At 33.8% G+C, this 16,749-nt stretch overlaps 2 protein-coding genes across 7 annotated transcripts; both read left to right on the top strand.

The window, feature by feature from the left end:
- Positions 1–204: 204 nt before the first annotated feature.
- On the top strand, positions 205–11,997 carry LOC110813147 (Pentatricopeptide repeat (PPR) superfamily protein). 6 transcript variants are annotated; one of them, XM_088208797.1, is made up of 5 exons: positions 208–949; positions 5,877–5,955; positions 6,369–6,477; positions 9,233–9,645; positions 11,282–11,997. In XM_088208797.1, the coding sequence occupies exons 4-5, from the start codon at positions 9,280–9,282 to the stop codon at positions 11,696–11,698; spliced, it is 783 nt and encodes a 260-aa protein (XP_088064923.1). In that variant the 5' UTR covers positions 208–949; positions 5,877–5,955; positions 6,369–6,477; positions 9,233–9,279; the 3' UTR covers positions 11,699–11,997. The 6 variants fall into 6 exon arrangements, with proteins under 6 accessions (XP_088064927.1, XP_088064924.1, XP_088064928.1 ...); XM_088208801.1 differs by lacking the exon at positions 5,877–5,955 and having other exon boundaries at positions 205–949; positions 6,369–6,874; XM_088208798.1 differs by lacking the exon at positions 5,877–5,955 and having other exon boundaries at positions 206–949; positions 6,369–9,114.
- Positions 11,998–13,124: 1,127 nt separating this feature from the next.
- Positions 13,125–14,818, top strand: LOC110813169 (RING/U-box superfamily protein). The gene has a single exon (XM_022040204.2). It carries the CDS (start codon positions 13,561–13,563, stop codon positions 14,686–14,688), a length of 1,128 nt encoding a protein of 375 aa, XP_021895896.2. The 5' UTR covers positions 13,125–13,560; the 3' UTR covers positions 14,689–14,818.
- Positions 14,819–16,749: the final 1,931 nt, after the last annotated feature.

Raw genomic sequence — 16,749 nt, 5'->3', positions numbered from 1 at the left:
AAATAAAAATAATTTTTATTATTATTCATTAATATATAATCTTTTTAAATATAATATAATTTTATCATTATCACATTATTTTAGTATTATACGTTAATGAAACACCGTAATATTCGTTCAAACAAAGCCTAAGAGATTCATGGCGCCGTTCTCTGAGTCACTTTTAAAAACCAAACGATTAGGATTTGTTTTTCTTTCAACATCTTCATTTTTTCTTATTTTCACAGTGAGGGGGCATGGTGACTGGAGGAAGACATATGACGTCTGCGGGGGCTAATTCAGGAGTCTGACACGACATGTCAACAGAGAAGGAAATGAAAAGGGGATGGCTTTTTGTTCGAGAATGAACTTAAATGGAAGATGAGAAGATGTTCTTGGATCTCTATGCGTACCAACGAGAAAGATGACGAACAATGAAGAGGATAAGCTGCTAGGGCTAACATCGAGAAAAACCAAAGTTGAGACGGGAAAGTTGGTTGCTGGAGACCCAAAAGTCAACGAGGGAGCCTTCTGAAACGATGATCAAAAGAGCCTACCCCGTTAAATTCGGCCTGACCCAAACTAAAAGTAATCCAGCCTTTTTTATTAACAAAAAATCCATTTTCACCATCTTCAATACCCGAATACGATCCAGATTACAGTGTTTCGGCCTATATGCAAGACCAGCCCAGCTATTGTCTCGTCCAAAACGACACCGTTTATAAGCCGAGAAGGAAGCTTCCTCTTTCTTTCGTTCATTTTACTTCAGGTAGAGAGCATTTGCGTAGAGTAAATGTGATGGTTGTTGTAAGTAATTCCACTGTTCTGAGGAATGCTTCTGAGCTTGCGTAAAGAAAAACGGAGAAATCGACTGAGAGACCAAGCGTGAAGAGGAAGAAGACGAAGAGACAGAGCGATAAAAACTAGTTGAAGAAATCCTCAGTTTGTAGGGCTCACGGGAAAAAAAGGGGTATAATTCAATCCTATCCTTTTTCGATTGACGTTATTTTGTTTGTTAATCTCATCTATTTGAGAAATTTTAAGGATCAAAGGAGATGTTATTCTGATGTGCTTTCCTGGGAATATATTCTATACTTGTTTTGGTTATTTTATTCACTATTTCTTGAGATTCTGTGAAATGTTGGAACTTACAGTGAAATGAAGGGTGTTCTTTGAGTCCTTCCTTTTTAAATACCAAGCAACATTCTTAATGAACACTGAGTTGCTATGACGATCATTAACAAATTTTTTTGCTCCCTAATAAGTACTCTGCCGTTAGTAACCGTAGTTCAGTAATTTCCTTTTTGGGAAGATATGTGTTGAATGGCCCGAGTTTCTCCCTCTTTGTCATATTCGTATAAACTGGACGCTGATGAATTGAAATTGTGAACCTTGCCATGACTGTTCATCTTTGTTCAATAATGGCCTTATATTTGGTCTACATCATTAGAGTGCTCTAATGTGAAAATGGCTGGATTATGCATTAATCTGTGAGATGATTTTTTTCGTTAAATGTCCTTTGGCTTTGTAGTGTAGCATGATTGCAATGTTTCTCTGCTCTTGTTATCGTTTTTGTTACTTCCCAAGCTTGTTCTTTTATTAATCGAATATATGAATAAATAGTAGGCATAGGAATTTATGAGTACTAAAACCTATATTTTTGTCTACGGTCCTCTCCAATTTTCCTCACTTTAACACTGCTTCCTTCATTTTTCTTTTAATGTAGTTGTTGGTAAGTATTTGGGTAAGATGTGGTATTTTGGTAAAGGCAGAAAGCTCTTGAATGTTTAAATGTAAAAAATAAGTTAACTAATGTGATCCCTTTGACAGTTTTTTGGGTCTTATGGAAAGAAGGAATAATAGAGCGTTTGATAGTGAGGCTAGTAGCATGACTAGGTTAAAAGATAGATGATTGCATTATTTTTTGTCTCTATTGTTAAAACATGATATTATTAGTGTCGTGGATTTTGGGCGGTACCCCCGTTTTTGATACCTTGTTAATACACAATTGATACTTTTTATTTCAAAAAAAAAAAAAAAAGCTCTTGAAACTTAATCAATAAACTTGGGTTTGACTATAAGTGGTAAACCTTGTTTGGTTTTGACAATAAGACATCTAAAATGAGTTTGGTGTAGAATATAATTCTTTGGGGAGGATGTCAAATGCCCTTTTTATTTTGTGTATTTTGTCATGTATGATCATCATCTCTTAAGTTTACTTGTTTTAGTTTTCTCTTTTTTACTGTTTATCTATTATTTGTTTTTGTGAAACTGCTTTAAAGATGAAGTTTACTTAAACCTGCTTAAAAAATGGCAACAAAAGACTGTTTCTCTTTGATCTTTGCTGACTAACAGAAAATATGTGAATGATTATGAGGTTTAATCCTCTATTAAAAAGAAGGGCTCTCAGGAGTTCATGCGAAAATAAGTACGCAAAGGGTTAATTAGGATCTTATAATTTTCTTTTCATTTTGATTTTTTTTTTAAATAAAAATTGTGTAATATGTATTAATATTGGTACCAAGGAGTGCCCGCCCATGTACAAAAATTTGCAATTCAATCAAGTTGTCAATAAATATTCATTTTTATTTATGGGTGAATGGCACCGATCACACATTACACAATAGCTAGGTTATAGGAATGCATGCATGGTACATTTAACTACTTCATGTCACATGATAGATGTTCCATATGTTCCTCCTTTTTTTCAAATTTAAAGTATGAATTGTATTTATATAGGCACTAAGGGGGTGCCACTTATGTACAAAATTTTACAAATCAATCAATATAGCGACAAGTTCCCTAAATCCTCTATAGAGTTTAGAGGATGATCTCATTACAAAAAATTAAGGGTTTAGAACTATCTATTCGTAAGAATATGAAAACCATTTATATTCTCAACCTCATTGAAAACCTTTCTATTTTTCTCCTTCCACACCACTCCAACTAACACCCTTTGATGTCCAAATTTCTTCTCTCACCGAACCTGCCATAACCCACTCAATTCTCAGCAGCCTATAAACCAGGGTCCACAAATTATAAGCATCTGGACATTATAGCAAGAGCTGCTTGCAAGTATTCTCATCCCTCCTACAAAGATAATAAGCATTAACCAATATCTTTCCTTTTTTCCTCAAATTTTTAATAGTAAAAAAATATTCCCTACTAGCCTCCCAGTCAAAAAAGGAAACACGGGGTGGGACACTAGTCTTCCACATCTGACTAACAGGGAAATCTTCATACCTATACAACTTCTTGTAGAAGGATTTAACTAAGAAAAACTCGTTGGACGTGAGGCTCCACTGGGCGGAGTGTTGATCCTTCTATCCAACAAAATAAGGGATTGCATGCCCAAGAGCTCTTCATAATCTCCAACCTCCCAATCATTGAGATTTCTCGATACAAGTACTTGCCATTCCTTTACACCACTACTGTTATCCACTAAAAAGTCATAAATCTTGATGTCTTTCTGTTAGACTATTGCGTAAATATGAGGGAAACACTCTCTCAAGATGCCCCATTCCACTCACTGATCCTCCCATAGTCTCACTCTATCCCCCTTGCCAATGTTTCACCTGATAAACTTCTGGAATCTATCCTTCCCTTGACTGATCTTTTTCCAAAAGCTTTTCCCATGTGGTTTTAAGTTCTCTCTAGTGAGCCATCTTTTATTGTCCATGCCATATTTTGTTGCAATTGTTTTTCTCCACAATGTGTCTTCCTCTGTTATGAATCTCCATAATCATTTTCCTTACAGAGCTTCATTCATCTCAGACAAGAATCACAATCCAAACTACCAAGGCATAATGGCTTCTTGAGCTTGCTCCATGCCGCCAAATGATACCTCCGTCTTTCTTCCATGTCAACCCACAAGAAACTGCTCTTTATAGCTTCCAGCTTTTCTGCTACACTTTTCGAAATGGTTAACTTAGACATGTAGTAGATAGGAAGGTTGCACAAGGTACTCTTGATGAGCTTGAGTCTTCAGCCTGTTAACCTCTTGTTGTTTCATATTCTACACCATGATCATTCTCTTGAGGACATTGCTCTGACGTTGATTCTTGGCAGTACTGTTTTGAATCTAGGGTAGGCATTGGTTGGGGGTCCTACACTGCCCAGGAACATGTGTTCTAATAGCATGAAAGTTAGCCGTGTTCTTTTCTTTTCTTTTTTTTTTTTTTTTATTACAGAAATCGTTTAATTAAACTTTGCGTTGAGCAAGTTGTCTTGTGATGCATTTTCGGTTAGGCTGGTTACTGATTCGTTTTTTTGATAGAAAAGGGTGAGTACTAATTAATGTCTGTGTAGCTTCATTTTATGGCTGGGCAGTCCCCCATCACTTTATTGACTTGTTTCTTTTCATTATGTTGCATATGATTCAGTAGAAAATCATGTGGTGTAGGTATTTAAAAGTCGGAAATTTTTTAAGCTGAATATGTTGTGGGTATTTGGTGGATTATATATGATAGATTAGATTAAGAGGGTTTGCCAGTGAAGTGCTGAAGATTTTGAGGGTCTGATTTGGCTAAGAAACGGCTGTTTTTTGAGTACTTGTCTGGTTTATTGTTTAACCAGTACGTTATTTGCATGCCCTTAACCTCTTCTTACCGCTTCTTATGTGGATATATCTTTCATTATGAAGAACAAAACTTCATGTTAAGGTTCAGCTGGCTTAAGAAATCCCGAAATCCATACCTATGCATCAAAGATGTAATATTTTTAAGTTGACGGACCAATGCTCACTATCACATTGAAACAGTAGGTAGGGCAGCCACAAAACATTAAATTACGGTCATAAAGAATTAATCTACATCATAAGACAGGTGTCTATGTCTTTCCAACTTGTACTATTTTCTTGGATCCATTTCTTTGACATTGATGAGTGCATATTTTGTTGTCTAATCCGACCTTTAATGGTATCATGGTGATTTCTTTTAATTCTGATTTGCTAGAGTATACAGGAGTCTCGATTGTGACACTAGCATGTAGAGGAAGAATAATTAGGCTGTGGGAATTTTATGCTGGATTGTATGTTATAACCTGCTTGCTAGCTAAGCAATCCATTAAAAATTTATGTTAAATTTATCTAGCAAATGGAATAAAACTAACATGACTATATCTATGTTCTGTGAATTTAATTTCCATAAATGAGTTTTCAAGAGTTAATTTTCATAGCATATCATTAGATTGACAAGGGCACTGCAGAAACACTTCCTTCTAATTTTATTAAATTCACTTCTTGTATTGTATTTAGATTGAATTAGGTGGAGCATCAGGGTTTCAGAATGAGAAACATAGAGTTTTAGACCCATTTTCTTTTTATTTTTATGTTGATTTTGTTTTAATTGCATTAATCATTAAATGCTTTCTTTTAGTTTATTTATTCTGAATAATTCATTAATTGGTTAAATTATAAATACTCGATGTACAAGAAAAGTCACAATGACAACTACAAATTGAGGAAGACAAATTTTAACTTTTCTTTTCCTTCTCATTTATTTTTGTGCTTATATGTTTTTAGATTCCCATTATTATGACTGGAAAGACTAATCTTGTTTTCATTTCTTTTACGGATCAGACCTGATAAATGATGAAATGTATGCATATACACTATTTATGACAATTTTTGACTTCTTTTATGCGCTAATTAATGATCCTTCATGTGACTAACATCTTTTTTCTATTTTAGTTCTGAGAGCTTTTTTCTCTATTTATAGGCTAGCATAAATCACAGTCCTTGCTTTAAAATGAATTAGTTGCGACTCATTTTTTGTAATTACTTTAGTTACTTAGAAAAATGTGTTCACTACAGCTTTGATCAATTGGTGCAATTGGTGCAATGGGTGCAAGAGCTTGGGGATTGAGCTTTCTTCTATTTGGTTTCATTTCCTTTTCAGTCTTTCTCTATGCTGCTGTCATATCCAAATTTCTTCCACCATCTGAGAATCCCATCTTAGCATCCATTCAAAAAGATAGGTACTATTTTACGCTGTTCCTGTAGTAGTTTTTGTATTCTGATAATTTGTGGGATAGATGTGTTATTGGCTTTTGAGTTGAATTCTAAGAGGATATGCTTGTCGTGCTTAAGTCACATCATGCTTTTATGAGTGTAGAGGAGGATTAAATGTGTGATTTTTGTTGACTTGGATTCTGAAAATATATGTAAGACAATGGATGTAAGACAATAGAATTAGATCCTATTAGAATAAATACTTCGTATACCTTAAAGTGTTTTATCAAGATTTTCATATATAGGACCAGAAATTGTTGTTTTGAGTTGTCATTCTGATATAAAATTATTCACTGAAACACACTCAGTAGGATGCTGATTCGCTTTATTGTTCATGTTCTCCATTTGCTTTTCTCATTGGGTTTTTCTCTTATTGCAGATACTACAGTTTGCTAGTGCCATTGACCCTTCCTGTTCTTGTAATTTCTGTATACTTTCACTGGCTTAGCATGAAACTCTTCAAGCATGCCTGAAGCCTACTTTCTCAGGTTTCCAACACTATTTCCTGAAAAAAATTCTCAGTTTACCTCCATTTTACATTTTGGCGTCTACAGTTCATAAGTGTCATAATTGTTGCATGGTGTCTTTTTCCCATTAGGAAATAAGTTTTATAAGGATATGAACAATGTTTCTTGTGTCTAATATTGTTGAATGAGGTCAACCAGTTTGAATTTATTCAGTAGCTGAAACCATTCTCAAGGTGAGAGTTTCTGGGGCTGGGGAAAGAGCAGAAAATCGGATTTTGAATGTACAAATCACATTTATTTAGGTTGTTCATGCTGTTGAATATTTGACATATAAAAGATATGATTCTGGACTTTAAGGGTTGCTGAAAAAGCTATTTTCCTTGTGAGAGGAATCTGTCAGATGATACTCGGGTCACAGGTGACTCATTTCTCATTTATTTATTTTTAAAAGGAGGTGGCTCATTTCTCATTTAATTCTTAGTTAATTCTTGCAATCCCTAGGTGTCTATACTTAATGATACTACTATACTTGTTATTTTTTTAAAAAATTCTTAGTTATAATTTTTGTATTAATCTTGCTATTTGTAGGTATAACCTGATTTATTGTTATTTCAGAAAAAAAAAAACCTGATTTATTGTGTCTAAGGCCACCTTGGATTCCTTGGTGCTGAGAATTCAATTTTCACTTTTAGGTCCTTAGACTTGTAGGTGAGGTAGGGATAACTAAGTGTAAAAATCATGTTGTAGTTTTGCATAGTTAGATAAATATTAAAATTAATTTACGAATTAGTTAGGAATTGAAGAGGGGATTAAGATGAATGAGCCATCCATATCTTTTGTTTTTCTTGATTTGATATAATTTGTACACATACTATATGATAGTTGTAATATCTTCTCTTTTTAGTTAAGCAGGTATTTCAAAGATTTTTCTTTGTCTATTTTGCATAGAGGTTGATTGATTAGCAACTCTATTTAGTTTTGTCGGCTTTCCTCCTTTTTTCAACTGTTTTTTCATCTTCCTTTTGGGAGGATATATTAGCCTTTCTTGTTGTTTCTTTTCTTATAGTATATCTTTTTCCATAAAAGCTATCTACTGATTGTTCTTCAGTCTTGCAAAAAATGATAATCATAATACTTAAAAGCGTTTCTTGCCTCTTTTCTGAAGGTTCTGTTCGTTTGGATGTATTATTTTAATGAATATGTGTTCACTTACAAAATAAGATTTTTATGTTTTTGAAATGCAAAAATTTTTATTTTTATTACTGATAGAAAAGCAGCAACTAATGATGAAAGAACAACTTTTGCACTTCAGCTATGGTATTTTATGAACCTCATAGCTAGGTGCTATCAACTTCATATCTAGCTGGCATTAAGCTTGAACATTTGGTCAAAGCTACCAATGATTAGATTTTTTTTTGAGAAGGCTATAATGATTACAAAACCCTTTATATTTTTTTTTGAATGTAACCAGAGACACTAATTCCTCTTCCTAACGTTGTGAATGGATTTTTTTTAGAAAGCAAAACATTATTACCTGAAATTTTGCTAACAATGACGTAATAAAGGTGAGTTAAATGAAAGTTTTGGTTAGAACATGCAATTCGTCCTCTCTTTATGATTCTTCTATCCACGTAACTTCATGGTGTACTCATGGATTGGCTAGTTCCTATTTGGAAGGCTGCAATTTCTTAACTGCCGCGGTGTCTACCCCTGCTAATGGTTTAGCACATTCTTTGTTGTTACTATGGGGCCCTGAAGCACAAGGAGATTTTACTCGTTGGTGTCAATTAGGCAGTCTGTGGACTTTTGTTGCCCTGCTTGGCGCTTTTGGACTAATAGATTTCATGTTACGTCAAGATTCATAGGCATCTGAAATTTGTTGTGGCCCATGATTACGACTTGAATACATAAGGTTTAGTGTACAAATACAGCTCTGTTTTGGAAATACATAAAAAAACAAGTTAATTTAAATTAATGTAACAAAAGTATACCCTTCTAACATTTTTTGTTTGTTTTCTTGACTTTTATTACTTATGCCATACATACATTTAGCAAATGACTAAATTACCCATGGCCTTGTTATACATATAACATTTGCTCCATCTTTCTCTCTCTCTCTCTCTCCTTGATCACATTCACTATTGAGCCTTCCTCCCCTGAGACTATCCTGTTGAAGAATAATGCCTTTCTTATCCTTCACAATCTGATCTGATCCATCTTATTCTCTAACTTTATACCCCACTTTCTCTATAGAAATCTTTTTAATTTTTTTAATAGAAAAGAAGCATTTACAGTAGAACATGAACTTAAAAAACATCTAGGGAAACCAAATAATCGCTTCTCAGTTCTCTATACAATTTTTACTTACTACTCAAGCAACACCATAGTGATAACAAATAAATATCCAAACGCTGCAGCCTCTTTTGAAATCTTTTGGATTAAATGTTTGCATAATGCAACAATGTCTATGCTTCTAACTACTGAAAACTTTTGATCTGTTACTTTTATTTCATTCTCTTCCATCCATATTGAATGGTGTCTCTTGAGTGTTTGGGTTGTGTTTAGATTGGAAAATGGAGCCCTACATACGTGATATTTTATGGGTTGCTCTAATTGTGGCTAAGGAAAGATGCGTGTACATACATTAGTGTGATTTTGGTGAGTGTTTGTAACTAAGGTTTTGAATTCAACATGCCTAGCAAATAGCTAGCATTTTTATGAGTAGATGGTCTTATTAGGGGGTGTAAAAAACTTATCATATTTATTTCTTTTGTAGAAACTGCTGTAACCATTTTAGTTCTCAGAATTCAACCCGCTTATGCTATGCTACTTTTTACTCCAAAGCTTTTGCAAAAAGCTTCATCTACAACCCCCAAACCCTTCTGTCTTGCAATCCACTTGCTTCTCCAAAGTACCTCCACAAAACATGAAAAGCAAAATCAACAATGGTTTGGTTTGATTCGTTGCATTGCTGGTCCAGCATCAAGCCCGAGCTTGTCTATATGGAGGCGGAAGAAGGAGATTGGCAAAGAGGGGCTTATTGCAGCCAAAGAACTCAAGCGACTTCAATCTGACCCAATTCGTCTTGGCCGATTCATTCGCTCGCATGTGTCTCGCTTGCTCAAGGCTGATCTTGTATCAGTTCTTGCTGAGTTCCAAAGGCAAGATCAAGTATTCCTTTGTATGAAGGTATTATTCTTTTTTATTTACTTTTGCTGATTCTTGCTTTAATTGCAATGCTTGATGCAAAATTTTAATGTTTTGATGGATTAAGGAGAAACTATTCACTCGGTTGCAGAGATTGGATTGTTGTGTTGAGGTGGCGTATCGTTTGGCTTTTGTTTCTAATATATATTTGCTGGGTCAAATAAGTATGGAGGTTTTTGTTTTAGCCGTTTTGGTTTATAAGCCATTGGCTTGTAAGGGGAAAAAGTTTTAAAACTTATCTTTTTGGCTTCTAGGCTTATGCTATAAAGCTTTTGGCTTATAAGCTATGCAATAAAGCCTATTTTGTCTTTTATATCTATTACCAAAATGTTCTTATTAAAAAATTACTACCTTTTGTTCATGTGTCCTTTTTAATAATTTTATTGACATTTCTACCTGCAACCACTCTTTTACCAAATACATTTTTCTACTTATAACTACTCTTTAAGGAAACAAAAGTTTCACTTATTTTCAATAGGTTGGCCCCATGAACTTATAACCCCAACCTAATTGTAGGGGAAGTGAGGGACAGAAAAGACTGGATGTTGTTAATGCATGCTACGTCCTTCATGCATGTTACAGTTGTATGCTACCTGCTTGCTTATCAGAGAAGGAATAACGCAAAGATCAGATGTTGATGTATACCGGCTCTGATCTTACAGAAACAGAAAGCTATTCTGATTCTCTTCTCAATCTCTAAAAGGAATCCTAGAGTGAAAATATTCAGGATTTTTAGATTCAAGACTTATCCATGTTAGTTACTTTAGGTCTGGAAAAATGAGAGATGCTCTGTTTCTGTCAAGCTTCAACAGTTGGTTAACTTGATAATATTATGGGTTCTTGACTTGTTCTGTTGGTCTGGGTGGCTGAAAACTCTATGATAGGAAATGCAGTCTTGATAACTTGGAATCAAGCGTGATGTTGTTATTCAATATTTCCTTAAATGAATTTGTCAAGTTTTTACCAAGCTGATAGTTTGGAGTTGTGTCTACGGCTGGCCTCCTTTGTTTTTCTTATGTAATGCTTATTATGTAGGAGTATGAAGACACTTTTAATCTCAAAGCAATATGCTAATTCTGTTATTTACTCTGCATATATCTTCAAATGTTTCTGATCAGTCCAATCATCCCTGAAGATCATATTACATGTGCATTTACATGTAAGCAATGCCAAGCCATAAGCAAAGAATTTTTCTGATTGGTACATGAAAATATTTTCATTTTTCTGTTTATGCATGTTATTATTCATAGAAGAATGTAAGAGTTGCATATTTGTGAAATAAAGTAGTTTTTTAGGAAACACTGAGAACAATATTTAAATTTTTTTTGATTTCTTCTTGTTATGCTATTTGTTTTCTTATTGTTAATAAATTTGTATGATTTTATGAATGAAATACTTATAAATTTAGAAAATAAAAATTAAAAAATATTTTCATATAATAAACGGAGTCTTAGATTCTTATATTGAAGTTGAAGCACTAGATCTATTAAACTTGATTATTATGCCACATTGAAGTTGGCAGCTAAACTAATTAGTGCAAGCAAATTAATCACGAAGAGATAACTACTTATAAATTTGGAATTCTTCTAATTTTGTGACATGTGATTTTGTTTTTCAGTTATATGATGTAGTACGGAAAGAAATATGGTACCGGCCAGACATGTTCTTTTACAGGGACATGCTTGTGATGCTAGCTAGAAACAAAAAGGTGGAAGAAGCAAAGAGGGTTTGGGAAGACCTAAGGAGAGAGGAAGTTTGGTTCGATCAGCATACTTTTGGAGATATCATAAGAGCTTTCTTAGATGGCGGACTTCCCTCAGAGGCAATGGACATTTATGAAGAAATGAGACAATCCCCTGATCCCCCGTTATCTTTGCCTTTTCGAGTAATCCTGAAAGGACTCATTCCATATCCAGAATTGAGAGAGAAGGTTAAAGATGATTTTTTGGAGCTTTTCCCTGGTATTGTCGTCTATGACGCCCCTGAAGACTTGTTTGAAGATCAAGGATTGAGATCAGAGAGTGAAAGTGAGTAGGGTTTTATTTAGGGCTTCTTTGAGAAAATATTGAAGATGAGGTGTTCCCTAAAGCTTTGAGAGTTTAATGCCTTTGGAATATTGGGAGCTTGTTTTATGATAGATTATGTTGTAGAAGCTCAGAATGGAAGGGACTATTGCCACTAGTCCGTTTGCAATGAATAGTTCGGAATAAATATCTAATTCGTCAAATAGTATAAATCTATAAGAATGCATTACCAAGGGAAGGTTATATTTTTGTGTATGTATATGAACTATTTGGTTAAGTGATCTACTTTTGTCTCTTTCCAAGAGTTTAAGATTCTAGTGCCTTAAAGATGAGTCTTTTCGTACAGTGGACAGGTATCTGATAAAATACACACACACACACACATATATATGTACTATAATCTTCTGAGGAACTAATAGATCAGAATTTATATTTCTGGCTGGATCATTGATTGGTGATTGCAAAGATTTTTACCACTAAAAAGGAAGTAAATTTCTTTAGTACTTTATATGACTTTCTTAAATCTAAAAGTTACACCCAACCAAAATTTTCTTTTAAAAAAAAAGGCTGCATTAATTTTTTTTATAAACTATATTATTCAGCTCGATCGAGATAGTTTCTCCATTTCCTTCTACAATAAAAAGCACTGCCTGAAAAAATAAAAAGAAAATAAAAAAGCACTAAAGCTGAAGATTATTTATAATTTAAAATTAAAATTAATTTTTTCTTCTTGTTTAATAAGTCATATAACTGTACAGTCCATTCCTATCTTTTATCATTTTAATTTCTCAATTTATAAACATCTTGGGATTATGACTAACTTTGTGTACAATTTACTTATAAATTTATATTATTTAAATTTAAAAAAAATTATGAAAACTGTAATTAAAATAATAAAAATTAGACTTATAGAAAATTTTGTATGATTAGATCAATAAAATCTAAAATTGATCAAATTGAGTTGGGCCTCTCTCTCTCTCTACTCTCATAATTTTAATTGTAAATTTTGTGGTTCTTTTCTCTTACACGGGCCAGCTTTTATTCAGGTCCAATCTGATAAAAAAATTTCTAAATAGTGGGTGAATGACCGTCCTGTCACTCAATCAAAGCCCCTTTCTGTTGGGTCCTTTTCTCCTCTCTCACATGCCTGTGACAGTAGACCACGCTCAGAACAATAGAATACAACAAATTAAATCTTAATTTAATTTAATTTTTAAAAATCACATGACATGACCGTCATCTAAAGGTTATTGCATGCCCAATCTGTAACATATTGGGTGTTGTGACACAAAACAAGCTTAGCTGGACAAAAATACATTTATTACTAAATTACACTTTTACCCCCAACTCTTGCTCGTATTGACATCCACATCCCGTCCCGAATGCCAACTAAACCCCTCTAAACAAAAAATAAATAAATAAATAAATAAGAGTAGTACTGCTCTTATTAGGGTTTCATGTCACTGCAACTGAACACTGCCCAAGATGATACTCATCAGTTTGAAATGGCCTCAATTAAACCCAGATAGTTTCCTTATCGAGGTAGGTAACCTACGCCCTTGACTTCTCTTGGTAAATAATTTTTAAAGGAGCTTTCCATTTAAGCCTTCGTTTTCCTTTACTCAAAAAAAGTAAAAAGAAAAAACTCTTCTTGTTAACCCATTATTTCGATTGCTTAGCCGAGTCAAAATTGAATTTCTTTTCCCTCTTTCTTCACCCAGTTGGCCTTATTGAAATGGGTTTCTTTTGGGTGAAAAGGGTAAGGTGTCTGTTGCTTGTTTAACTCAGTGTTTGAGTTGGGCTTGATGCTGAAGGAAGCAGAAATGGTTTCTTGAAGCCGCATGTAGGCGAGAGTGGTGGTGTTTTAGCATGTATGCTTCCTAAAATGCATTGGATTCAATCTCAGATCCAGCACAAACATGGTCTTTTGACCTATTCTGTCTTCTATTCTTCTCCTTCATATAACACTGATTACCAAAAACAGACCACCACACCCCCACCACCCCCACCATCTTCTTCTGGTAGTAAAATAAGCCCGGCCCTTCTTTTTATTATTGTTATTCTAGCTGTTATATTTTTCATCTCTGGTCTACTCCACTTGCTTGTTAGATTCCTCATAAAGCATAGATCTTCTTCATCAGTATCTGAATCCGACAGATACCAAGAGATGTCAGGGTCTGATGCCTTCCAGCGGCAGTTACAGCAGCTCTTTCATCTTCATGATTCGGGTCTAGATCAAGCGTTTATTGATGCTCTCCCTGTCTTTCCTTACAAAGAGATAAAGGGTTTGGAAGAGCCCTTTGATTGTGCTGTTTGTCTCTGTGAATTCACGGAACAAGACAACCTGAGATTGCTTCCCATGTGCAGCCATGCGTTTCATATGAATTGTATAGACACATGGTTACTTTCTAATTCAACATGTCCACTTTGTAGAGGTACCCTTTTCTCAGCTGGACTTCCCATTGAGAACCCAGTTTTTGATTTTGAGGATTCAAACGAAGAAGATGCAGTCTCAGGTAATGGAGGGAATTTAGTTTCTGCTGGTAAAAAACCAGCGGAGAATGAGATTATTAGTGAGAAGAGGGTGTTTTCTGTTAGACTAGGCAAGTTTAGAAGCACAGATGGAGGAGGCGGAGGAGTTGCAGACATAGCACAGAGAGGAGAAGGGGAGACAAGTAGTAGTAATTTGGATGCAAGAAGATGTTACTCAATGGGATCATATCAATATGTGGTTGCTGACTCGGACCTTCAAGTAGCCTTACGTACCAGTAGAAACGGAGCTAGTACTAGAATAAAGCTTGGTAAAGGAAGAGGATTAGGGCAAAATGGGTTGCTCTCCATTGATGGGGGGGATGTTGAAGGTAAGAAGATAAACATTAGAAGTAAAGGAGAGAGCTTTTCTGTTTCTAAGATATGGCAATGGTCTAGTAAGGGCAAATTCCCAAGTCGTCCAGAATCGCAGCTGGGTTCATCTTCTGTAACTGTTGTTGGTTGGTCATGAACTGATAGAACTCAATCTCATCAGGAATCATGAAAGGGTAACTACTGTTGCCTCCTACTTTTTTTTTTTTTTTTTTTGTCATTGTATCAATAAATTCATTTATTAAAAGCTTTCCTCTTGCCTTTTGCTTTCTCTTTTCTTCAAGAATATATATAAGAATACATTTTTTTTTTTTTCACCGTATGAAACTTTGGTGAAATATCTTTCTTTTGTTTTATACTTTTATGCAAATTGCTGGGTGCTTTTTCTGCTTTGAACCTACCAAAAAGGAAAATCTGGGTACTTTATCTTTTCAGTAAATTCCATAAATTTGTATGAACTGGTTTTTACTCATCTCTGACACAATCAACCTTCATTCGGAGAAGAGAAGGAAGATGATAGCAAACTCAACAAACTCGAAATTACAATATTGTTTTTTATCCATAATTATTTTATTATTTCAAAATAGTTTTTTTTTTTTTTATGATAATTAAAATACTAGTAATAACGTGAGCTCGAATTTATAATAAAAAAAAACTGAAGTCGGTTGTATCGATGAAAGATCCAACTCAGGCCATGTGTTAAGTTCATAAAGTCTTTAAATTTGAAAGAGGGCACGCAACGACATTGGCCTGCCATGTGATCTCCCTGTAATTTACTTCCAGGATAATCTAGACTGCGTTTTACCTTTTTAAAATTTTTTATTTTCCTGGGAATTATGATTAATGGGATAAGCTGGCTGTTTATTTGCTGAATAAATAATCTTTAACAGAAAAAGAAGTGTTTTTTTTTTTCTTTTCAATATTTTTTTAATATTAATTTAAAGTGCTTATTTTGATAAATTCAGTTATATATATTTATTTTGATAAATGCTCCTATATATATATATTTGATAACATAAAATAAAATAAAAGATTTTTTTTTTTTTTTTTTTTTTTTGGGTGGGGAAAATAAATGGTTTTGGTGTTGGAATGGAGAAATGATATCTGATGGTGGTGGGATCGGTGAAAAGCGTTTTAAGGGACTCTTGTGATGGGCAGACACTTTATCATTTGATAAAAAGTTGACATTGGATGGATGTGGGATCATAATTTTTTCTTCTCTTCTTTCTCTCTTTTAAAAATAAAAATAAAAAATAATCTTGTCCCTAGTTTAATAATTAGCAATAATGGTACCTGGAAATAGTTAGGTTTTTATGTTTTTAAGATTAAGAAAATGATGTTCAGACTTTTAATTTCAAATTTGAAAGATAACATGACGATTAAGTGATTGTTTTAAACAAAAAATCCAAAAGGAAAAAAAATGCACGTAGTCTCCTATTACTTAGAGGTGGGATACTACATTGTTTTAGTTTTTGTTAGTATGGAGTCAAATTATATCATATTGTTTTTATCTTTTATTATTATTACGTAGTTAAATTATTCGTTATTAGGCGAGGTATTAATTATTACCAAATGAATAATACAGCACTTAAAGTTGATTATAACAAATGATTGTCGAAATAACAATTAACAATAGTTAAATGATAGAGAAATGTATAGCATATAGTAAAGAGGGTTTTGTTAGTACGTAATTTGGGAGGTAAAAGTGTGATTGTGTATATGTTAGGTTAACATGAAATGCCCAAGTGATGTATTTCTAAAAAACAAAATCAGGCAGTTGGGGAGTTGACATCATAATAATACCTGCTGCACAGGACATATAAAAAAAACCTTCCCGTCTTTGTCATGTTCATGTACTATTTTCCAATTATGCCAGGCAAAAACATCATAGAGAGGTGTCGTCTATGACATTTTAAAGCAAGAATAGAAAATTCACTTGCATACCAAAACCATAGAATATGAGGAAGAATCCAAAGTTCTTCCACCTAAAACATATACATATATATATATATATATAACAAGTAGGGAGTGGGATTGAAATTCCCAGAAATTTTTGCTATTAGATTATGATTAAGGTAACAATTAGTATGGTAATACGTGCCTATTCTACAAAATGACTCCTTGAATATACAAGGAAGAACAAATTCCAAAGCCAACAATTAATTTCACATGGGCATTAAATGATATTGCCTCTTATATT

This window comes from Carica papaya, chromosome 8 (genome assembly GCF_054855325.1).
Source record: "Carica papaya isolate Zhongbai chromosome 8, ASM5485532v1, whole genome shotgun sequence".
Classification (NCBI taxonomy): domain Eukaryota; kingdom Viridiplantae; phylum Streptophyta; class Magnoliopsida; order Brassicales; family Caricaceae; genus Carica; species Carica papaya.
This window is presented reverse-complemented; position numbering and strand designations above follow the sequence as displayed.

What these genes read in the sequence shown, in the direction of transcription:
- LOC110813147 (XM_088208801.1), top strand. Translation starts at nt 9,280, where the DNA reads ATGCTACTTTTTACTCCAAAGCTTTTGCAAAAAGCTTCATCTACAACC. An exon ending in AAGTATTCCTTTGTATGAAG is followed by an intron (nt 9,646 to 11,281) that starts GTATTATTCTTT and finishes TTTGTTTTTCAG; the next exon opens with TTATATGATGTAGTACGGAA.
- LOC110813169 (XM_022040204.2), top strand. Translation starts at nt 13,561, where the DNA reads ATGCTTCCTAAAATGCATTGGATTCAATCTCAGATCCAGCACAAACAT.